Source organism: Acanthopagrus latus, chromosome 6 (genome assembly GCF_904848185.1).
Source record: "Acanthopagrus latus isolate v.2019 chromosome 6, fAcaLat1.1, whole genome shotgun sequence".
In the NCBI taxonomy this organism is placed as follows: domain Eukaryota; kingdom Metazoa; phylum Chordata; class Actinopteri; order Spariformes; family Sparidae; genus Acanthopagrus; species Acanthopagrus latus.
Genome location: NC_051044.1, coordinates 25,931,596 through 25,941,624, shown reverse-complemented (window position 1 = coordinate 25,941,624; position 10,029 = coordinate 25,931,596). Strand labels below are relative to the sequence as shown.

The following is a 10,029-nucleotide window of genomic DNA, read 5'->3' as shown; positions in this document are numbered from 1 at the left end:
AAATTTAAAAAAGGCAATAATAGAATTAAATGGTTTCAAACATTACTTGAGTCAAATGAAAAGCCATTCTGCAAACTACCTGAGACTAAACCAAACTGAAAAAAAAGACTAAATTTAAGATAATGAAAAATACATAACTTTTATAACTGACTGGACCATTGTTTTTCTTCATGTGTGATGGATATAGATTGTGCTATCAAAAGTTGTCACTCTGTTAGGAAATAAGAACAAGTGCGGTTGGAAACTAACTGACCACACTCACCTCACTTTTCCACTTACAGAAGAGGAAAGCACTGCACGCTCTGCACGGAGATATTTACTACTTTACTTTCTCTTTCTTTCATCCAAACACATTCACCTTGTGTGTGCAGATATATTATTGGCAATGTGCTGATAAACTGAAACAGCAGACAGACATGTTCTTATGTTGTAGCTTTATTCAGTAGTAATATAAATGAGTTGAATCAGCAGATAGTGAGAAGCACCGCTGGGCCCCTCGGTGAAAGGACTCATACTTTTCACATCAGAAACCCACTTGTTACAGGTTGTTAAAACATCACTGGAGAATCTATTTAACTGAACGAAAACATCAACACAAGGCAGGAAGAAAAGGAGTTCAATTACAAAAAGAATCCAAAATGAACGAGTGCATGTGAAATGACAGAGGTGACACACTGGTACAGGACTTCTCCTTCACACTGAATGCTCTCTCTACAGCTTTGATTTAGTTTTACTGATGGTGTGCTACAGTTTATCATCCACATCACTTCACCTTTAATTCTGCAGCTACGGTAGGTTTAGTGATCCGTCTGTATGCTTTGTGACTAATTCAGTGCAACGCTGCAGCGAATTTGAGATTAAAAACAAGAAGATACGGTGACTCACAATCAATGCAACCCACAAGTTTAGAGTTCACAACTGAGGAGAAGAGCTGAAACAGTAAAAGTGATGTACCGTGTAATGAAAAATAAATTGTTTTGAAGACATGGAGAATTTCTACAGTTTGTGTGAAGACATTTAAAACAAAGACAATGTGAAAAAAAAAAATAAATACAAAGTGGGAAAGCTGAGTCAATGATATGGTTTGACCATCTGAATATACAACACATCTGAATGTAGTTATGGTTTCTGGTTGGAATGTGACTTTGACAGTGTATTCAATATTCAATATTTAATAATATGCATCTGTTAATATATTTATTACATCATCTTTTTCTAATCACATAGTTCATTACAGATCCTCCTGGCATGGAGGTGCTTAGGGAGCAGGTTGAGAGAGAGAAGAGAGAGAGCGAAAGGGAGGGGGAGGGAGAGAGGGAGGGGACACATAAGTTACTATGGGGGTGTGCAGGGGTCGGGTTGGGGTGGAGTTCAGCAGGAGACCTCCATGGTCTGGGGTCCGGCCTGGTTGTCCAGGGCCCCGGTGGCGCTGCCCTCCAGCAGGCTGTTGAGGTTGTTGCGGCTGCGACTGCTGTCCATGGAGGTGATGCTGGAGGAGGAGGTGGTGCGCGAGCGAGCCAGACGAGTCATTCCTGCTGACGGCACTGAAAAAGAGAGACACGCATTAATATTCCACTCACGCTGCACACAGACTCAGAGCACTGTGGGAACATTCAGATACCCACATGCAACCACAACAGAAGTGCTTACCATGCAAACAGTTCTACAAATATGGAGGCTAATCAAATAAAAGAAATGCGTAATGGAAACTTATTGCATGAGTCTCCACTGTTGAAAATAAAACAGGAAAGCAATACAACAGCAGAATACAGCAATCCAACTGAACTGACATAAAGCAACACCAGCAGGTCATGCAACAAAATAGGACACTGAGGACAGGATCCATGCTAACAGGACAAACTCCAACAGGCGGATGAATAAATGTGTGTCAAGGTATGCAGAAGGGTCTCACTGTCTTTAGTACTGGCTGCTGCTGACTACAAATATCAAACAGCTCCCTGGAGAAGTTCTGCATACATTGACATTTATGCACTGTAGGGTGTTAAGAGGCCAGTGGGTTCAAAGCCTTCAAGTCTGGCAGCTGCTCGAGAACCTGGTACCTGATTCGTTGCTCAGGTGACTGAGAAGAACGTAGGGAACTGTAAGCAATGATCAAAGAGGGAAACAAAAGAGGGAGAGAGGTTGAAAAGGGAGCTCTCATGTTGCTTCATCCCACCTTTCTGATTAAAACTGAGGCCCTGTCAGGGAGGACATGAAGCTGTTTGCTATCATCACAAAGAAATCCAATTCATCCAAGTTAAAAATCATAGCATGTGTGTAGGTTAAAATCTTGATTTCCTGTACTTTCCTGGCACTTTCTCATGTGCATTTCACACTGTGGCAACGTGTTAATGAGGGAAAAGCAGCTTTCAGAAACACGCTGAGGTGGTGAGATTTATTTTCCACACTTTCTCTGCGTGAAAACATTCTTTTTAATCTGTTCTAATCCTGCGGTGGCATTTACTCAACAGGGGGACTTGGTGGCCTTTACAGCAACACTGAGGCGCCGGCACACTAGCTACACCCAAGGGCACCTCCCACGGTGAAGGGTTTGGGAACAGGTGAGGGCAAAAGAGAATTAGCAATACCGAAAAACACACGCAGACAGACGTCATTTGTGGCCAGAGCAAGCAAACCTACATCCATGACTTCATCCATCCATGGAGCAGAGTCTGGTTGGTATACTGCAAGTCAGTGTGGTTTATTGGTGTTTTTTTTTTTGTTGTTTTTTTTCTTGCAGATGAATGACCGTAAAATCCTGAGGGTCTGTTTAAGTATGCATTTTGAGCGTCTCTAGAAAGAGACTGCATCATTAAACAGTTGTGGATAGAAAAGAAAGGCACACCAGGCAGAAAAAGAACACAAAAAATAAAACAGAGGGTACTTTTCACTCCCACTGTGCTGAACAGGAAGTGAATTTCTGTTCAGCGTATCTTGAGTGCCACTGTCATTTCAGTCATGCTAAAAGCACTCACACCTCACCTACTGAGGGTTGTGGGAACCACACACTGCAAAAAGCAGAGAGGAAATGGTGTTAGCGTCCACCGAGCCGCTCAGGCTGCCTCTCTGTGACCAGGCTGACTAAAAAAAAAAAAAACTGTCGTCTTTTCATGCACTGCTGGCAGCGGTCCAAACCCCATCGGCAAGGGTGTTAAGCAACAAGCTCATAGCAGACTGCAGTGAAAACAATCCTCATTTAAGTAACTTTTTTCATTGCACTCACGTCAACAGGAAATTCAGTGAAGAAAACAGAAACCTTTTACCACAAACACGTCAGCCCAAAAGGTAAACAGTTCTTGGACATTCTGTGTAGAGTCGGCTAGTTTAAACCAGTACAAGTTTATTTTTGGATGTTTTTACTCACTGACCACAAGCAGCAAAAAGAAATGAGAACATGTTTACTTACTGTAGCCCATTCCCTGAACAAAGTACTTGAAGGCCTCAGCAAGTTTCCCTGGCTGTGGAAAGATAAAAGATGAAGGTTAAAATTAAGAAAAAGTTAAATAATTAAGACAACAAAATAAAATCGTTAGATGACATGGAAAGTGCATGGACATGTGTCTTCACAAACAAACCCACCTGTACCACTTGGGGCAAGCCTCCACAATCAGCCATCTGTGATAAAGATGATCCATCTCATTAATAAATTATTTTTATTGTAAAATGATGGATATCAAATGTTATTTATCCATTCAACAAGCATAATACAGAAAGCTTCACCTTTAGCAGTGTGGTCTTGGTCGGATTTAACCTGGAATTGCACTCCACCTGACAAATCAATGAGAGGTTAATACTGAGCTCAACTGTTAACAGTTTACAAAGCTTCCTACTTGGGTTACTGAGATGATGGAGTGTAACTCACTACGGCCTCCACAGCAGGTGATGTGTCACCAACCACCAGCAAAGCAGGGCACCTAGATTAGGGAAAAGATGAGCTGTATGTATTCTCAAAACTGTGCAAACAGGGACAAATGGTTTCATTTGAGACTTCTTGGTTTGAAAACCTACGTTAGTGTGTTGACTGTGTCCTCATTCAGACCGACAACTGGCCTCTCGATCTCCAGGTCCCGACGGCTGGTGGAGGGAGACAAATTGTGATGAGTTATTGGAACTGGAACAGTTTGATCTGGCTAACTGTAAGGTGACTTGGCAGAAATCCCGTTTTCCTGCAGACATCATGATGTAATATTGAACGCCTGTTGTTTGCATTTCGTGATGCATAGCTACATTCTACGTGTTCAGATGCGGTTATACTGAAGATTTGCCTCAGCTGTAACAGTAAATGTGATCAAGAACACAATAACTGAAGAAAAGCTTAGGAAACTGCATATAAAACACAGACAACATTCATTTTCAGTGTATACAAATGCATTGCATCATACTATTGGTAGGAGCCACAGAAGAGGGCCAGGTTGTCCTGGTTGATGTCTTGGGCGATGTGGAGGCGGTAGGTCTGGATCAGCTCCTGGTTATCTGTCAGCTCATCCTGGGGAACAGAGCAGAGAAAAAAATAAAAAAAAAAACAGAAAAGGTTTTTTGAACCATAAAGAGCTCAAATGAAATAAGAGGTAGACTAAGTATTCAATGTGCAAGAAGCTGTTTAAATTTGCATAAGCCCTCCAGACAAGCTCTGTGGGGTTTATATGTGCAATATGCTAAACTACAGCACTGACAGTTATTAAACTGAGTCTGTAATCTATGTGTCACAGTCTACCTGTCTGTGTATCTATGAGGACAGAAATAGAATAATAAGTACATGTCTGCTATATGAGGTAAAGGTATCAAGGGAAATCAAGAAATGCCTCCAGGGGTTCAGTTATGGTTTCACACCATCAATGAAAAAGGTAAGAAAAAGTATAATGTACAGAAACTCACGGCGCTGAAGTGGTGAGACATGACGATGTCCACCAAGTTACTGGTCCATCCAGACAGCTGCACACAGAGGAGGGGACACATTCAGGCAAGATTCAGAATTTACTAAGGAACCTTTTGGTTATGGCTGTACATCTGTGCCTGTGTCAACATATAGTTTCTGTATCGAATCTTTTTAAAATGATTTTACATTCATGACAGAAGCAAATACACAGAGAGGCCATGTTTATGTTTTAGAAATTATGAATGATGTGTTGTCCTGGTGACCTACAGTTGCATTTAAGATTCATGTTGTTATAAATGCAACCTTCCTGGTTGGTCCTCATCAGACCAGACAAGTCACACGCAATAATCTGTCATTGCCACTATTCAATAATCTTCTATACACTTGCTAGGTTGAGACAAATACTAACGAGTGCAAATTAAGTGTGGCGATTTTAATCTGTATGGGACAACAGTTTTATCATGTCCCCCTGCATCTGACTTTGAAACAAATGCTCTCCCCGAGCAATCTTGTTGAGCACGCACAATGAAATGCAGTTCACAGCATTAAATTACATTTGTCCACTACAGTACGTTTAGTCCAGTAAAATCTGAAGCTGAGTTCTGATTAACTTTGGAGTGCCCTTAACCCAAAAACTACCTGCTGGTGAACCCAATTAACACAGGATTAGAGCCCCTGCTGCTGCCATTAACTCAAACACTTGTAGCCAGAAAGTACATCGTTGTGTAAGGTCTCTTTAAAACAATATATTATTATAAGTATCATGGGCATAAGCAGTGGCTGGGAGAGTGAATGATTATGTAAGCTGTAATCTTCTATACTTCATGCATCACGTAGAAAAAAATACTAAGAAATGTGAGAATAAATAGCATAAAATAGTAATAGTAAATAGTAATGAGGGTGAGAGCAAAAAATGAATGCATTCACTAATAGCAACCTCACAAAAAGGCTGGGACTAAAATGGCTGGTGAATTATTTAAGCAACAGCTCCATGTTGTGTACAGCAGACTTTTTTTAGGTGCATGACTCAGTGGTGATACTGACCTTCGAAGCTGCCCAGTCGATCCAGCCTTCGGCACATGGGTCCACGTTGATCAGAACCAGCCCCTCAACCAGGGTCGGGTTGTTTAGCTAGGAAGGATAAGAAAAGTCAGTGCCAACTTAAAAGTTGGACTGAAAATACTTTAAGGGCAATAAGCTAGTCCTTCATGTCTGGTATCTTGCATTGTGTGTGTAGTAGTGAGCTTAAAGCTTTTAGTTTACACTCCTGCACAAACCTACTGCGTGATTTAGGCTTGACAGGATACATTCATCATGTGGACTAAAGGAACTGTGCCTGTGCATACCTATATTCACAATCAGTGTGTAATTTTTTCTTATCCAAGTTTTGTGTATTCCCTGTGCAGATACAGCATCAGACCACTGCAGTGTTCTCTAATGTGAAAAATGAAGCATGTCTATGTGTTTAAATGAAGGCACAAAACAATAAAGATGAAATTCTGGGCTTCAAATTTAAGGGGTGCGGTTTTGGAATTGCTTGAAGACAGAAGGAGAATGTCTGGGGAAATCTAAGATCCATCTCGCCCAATGCTGAGGGAATAATGCGGAGGCTGCTTTCAGGACGACACGAATGCGATGCAGCAACAGCTGCTATAAATCTATGAAGGGTAAACAAATTTTGTTCCAAGCCGGTTTAAGCAAATGCATTTCAGAATCAATTTCCTTCATTAATTCTAAACAACACCATACGCTCTCCTAATCCCAGCACCTTCCCTTTTCTTTAGCCCTGACCACCATCCTCTCGTTTCATTATTCATCTTTCAGTGCTCCCTCGCTCTTCTCTGTCACTTCTAGCTCTTTCTGCTCTATTGTACACACACTGCGCTTATTTTAGCTCCGCTGCGTTGAATGTGGAAACAAGACGAAAGGAACTGAAAAGGAGAGAATCACCAAGGTGATTCATCATGTGGAGAATGGCAGCATATGCAGCAGACTGTGGAGAGACCTGATGCCCTGTGTGGGCTTGATGGGAGGCTTTAATGCTCAGTAATGTAACACGCTGCGTGGCCTGAAATGCTTCAATTATTATAGGTGTGACGGAGAGGAGGACAAAAAAAGGACCCTGAGGAGGTATTCAAAAAATGTAAACAACAAATGGGTTGAAATGTAGATGCTCTCATCAGGATGGGGACTCACTGCAAAGCGGGAGAGGATGTATGCTCCTGCTCCCACGCCAATGCCGATCACGCTGTTGACCCTGTAGAGGAACCAGTGGTTACTGAGGGACTGGAGAGGAACAGTCAATTTATGCATTTCATTATTGATCAGCTATCTACAGGGAGGGTCACTCACTTGAGCTGAGTCATCACAGAGGGCAACATTTCAGCCAATTCGTCCATCGTCGGGTAGCGATAACTGCAGACGGATGAAACATGTGTGTAAATGCTTGAATCAATTAATCCTAAATATAAACACTTGAACACTTTCTGATCAAATGGTTGGACAATGAATGTGCACCATTAGCAAATGAACAACCAGTTCACTTTGCATCCTGAGTTAATGAAGTGATTGCGGCACAGAAGATAAATGAGTTCTCATTCATCAGTAAAGCCAGTGTGACACCCACCCGGTGGGGAAGGGAGGTGCGCCCTCCTGCTGGCCGGGCGCATCCACGTGGACCACTGCAAAGTGCTGCGTGATCTCCTGCATGTCCTCATAGTTGAAGAGGGTGTTGAAGCACGACTTGTCTAGAAAGGTGCAAACAGAGGACACTGTCATGAATTCAGGAGTTTCATCATATCTGGGGCATTGTGCATTACTGACTATGTCATGGACTGCATAACAAAAGTGGATGTAGTTTAGGGGTCTGATGAGTGAAGTCAATGTGGAAATACCTGCATTCTTTCAAAAGGTGACTCCAGTGGTTGAAAAAAGAAGTCAGACTGTATCAAAATCTATGAGAAAATGACCCTAGTTCTCACTTGAGTTATTAACTCAGTTATCAGTTTATAAATATAACAGTTATGGTCTCAATAGGTAGTTTAAAGTCATTTTTAATACAGTAACTTTATTTTTAAAATAATTGTTCCATCTCAAAGTAAAATGTGGCGCATGGGCACCACTTTAAAAGTGTCCTCAGTCCCTGCACCACCCTACAGATATGGTCACCTCTGGCTCCGAAAAAATGTGTACACACATTGTGCTTATCAATAGGTGATGTACTTGCGGCCACATCCACTTCTATCACAGTCTATGATCTTTTTTTCGGCTGACTCACGGTTGAGGCCGATGTCGTGATAGGTGAGGATGACGGGTCTGTTGCCCTTGGGAACACCTCTCATTGTCACATGGAGAACGCCATGGGGGGTCTCAATGTCATGCTCCTGCAGCCATAGAGAAGAGTGTTGAGGATCGATACATATAGCAATACATGGTTTACATGAAGGAAAAAAGGCTTAAAAATTCTGTCTTTGTAGCTAAAGCCTCATATAGGTTGTGCCCCAGAACACAAGTATCATCCAAAAAAAATGCATAAAAGAGTCATACTGCTGCATTTTGGTGACTTACTCCCTCATTATGATGAACCTGGCCAATGCGCTTTATTTCTTTACACTTGTCAAACTTGGAGAGTAGTATAAATAGAACCACACTCGTGTTTGCTCAGCACATAAATCATCACTATAGACTAGTTGCAAAGTTGTTTCAAAATGAACAGAATGTTCATTGTCATCAAATGCAACTGTGTGGTGATTTGAATACGTTTGGAGTTCTGTGGCACCGAGGCAGAAGCTACAGCACATCAGGTTACACAAACAATATTTATCAGGAGGATAAATTCATTTTAGTATTGTTTGATTCATAGGAGTTTTGATGATAAAACTCCATCTCATCACTCTTAGCAGTAGAATATTAATTATGTTGTGTGGGCTTTTTGTCTTTACATGAACATTATCTCAGCCAAGCGCAAAGCAGGAGGTTATCCATATGATTCCCACAACAGGCATAAGCTTACAGTTATTTTGGTTAAATCAAAGCAATATATGCCACATTGCCTGGTAAAGCAGATGCAAGAGAGGAAAAGGGGGACTGAAAGACATTCAATCTACATCAACACTTGCACACACAAATGATGGTATTCATCAGATACAGGAAACACATTCTGACAGATAGACTGAAGTAAACAGCCTTTGACCAACAGGACATTTGGGGTTATTGAGGATGCAGAGCATGCTCCTCTCTGCCACCACACATCCCCTGTACCCCTGGACAAACAAAGCACTGAATAGGCGGTCTGAGAAACACTCTTTATCCACAGGGCTGAAGCTCACAGTGCTTTCACAAGTATGACTCTGCAAAAAATGAACGTCTTTGCAGACAGACCCATTCAAATCATAAGAGCTCACACCAGCTTCTTTGTTTTGTTTGAATATCTGCAGAGCCAGACGAAGCCAGATGTTAGCACTTCACAATGCAATCTTCTACAAAGACACGAAACTACACATTAAATTGCTGACAGGTCGTTTCAGCTTTCGTTTTCAACTCTTAATTTGCCTGGAAGACACCGCTATCTGATTAAGATCAGTGCGGGGAATTGGTTAAAAGATGACACAGCAAGAACAGTCAGAGGCTGTCATGACTGTCGATGAGATTCTGTGTAGGAAGTGACATAATGAGAAGCAATAAAATGTACAGGAAGTGACAAAGCTGGTTTACAGACTTTCCAGAAGCATCAGTTTGCGTCACGCACACAAACATACTCCCTTCCCAAGGTCAGCATGACTTGGTGCTGCATACAAGGGTGTGCAATGATATAGCTATGTCTATGTATGTGTGTATGTACTGCACAGAGCAGGAGCGGCGGGCGGGGCCCAGCACTCGCCTGGTCTCAAGGCCCACCGGTCATCAATAATAAAGAGAGAGAGCCTGAGCGGATGAGGGACACAGGTTATGGCTGACAGACAACGAGGCAGCGAGACTCTGACTGTGTGCACTGCTGGTTCCCCTGCTGGCTTCCCACTGCAGATATTTAGCTGATGGATATGTGTCACCATCTCTTCAGAGGAGATGAAGGTTAATTCTCAAGGACAAGGCTGCAGTCATTTGCATCTGCAATCTGTAATGGGAACGGTAACACAAGAGTGAAACAGCTCGCC

At 42.1% G+C, this 10,029-nt stretch overlaps 1 protein-coding gene across 3 annotated transcripts in view; it reads right to left on the bottom strand.

The window, feature by feature from the left end:
• Positions 1-417: 417 nt before the first annotated feature.
• The window catches only part of ndrg3a (ndrg family member 3a), a 35,489-nt gene continuing 25,877 nt past the window's right edge, over positions 418-10,029 (bottom strand). For 2 of the 3 annotated variants that reach the window (XM_037100016.1, XM_037100019.1), the window contains 14 exons: positions 8,154-8,259; positions 7,503-7,623; positions 7,229-7,291; positions 7,073-7,133; positions 5,921-6,007; positions 4,876-4,932; positions 4,383-4,486; positions 4,009-4,074; positions 3,863-3,914; positions 3,721-3,768; positions 3,580-3,615; positions 3,407-3,458; positions 2,061-2,099; positions 418-1,544 (listed from right to left, as the gene is read on the bottom strand). In XM_037100016.1, coding sequence (XP_036955911.1) covers positions 1,372-1,544; positions 2,061-2,099; positions 3,407-3,458; positions 3,580-3,615; positions 3,721-3,768; positions 3,863-3,914; positions 4,009-4,074; positions 4,383-4,486; positions 4,876-4,932; positions 5,921-6,007; positions 7,073-7,133; positions 7,229-7,291; positions 7,503-7,623; positions 8,154-8,259 — 1,065 coding nt within the window. In that variant the 3' untranslated portion in view covers positions 418-1,371. The remainder of the gene's footprint in view (positions 1,545-2,060; positions 2,100-3,406; positions 3,459-3,579; positions 3,616-3,720; positions 3,769-3,862; positions 3,915-4,008; positions 4,075-4,382; positions 4,487-4,875; positions 4,933-5,920; positions 6,008-7,072; positions 7,134-7,228; positions 7,292-7,502; positions 7,624-8,153; positions 8,260-10,029) is intronic. The other variant, XM_037100018.1, reaches the window with a different exon arrangement.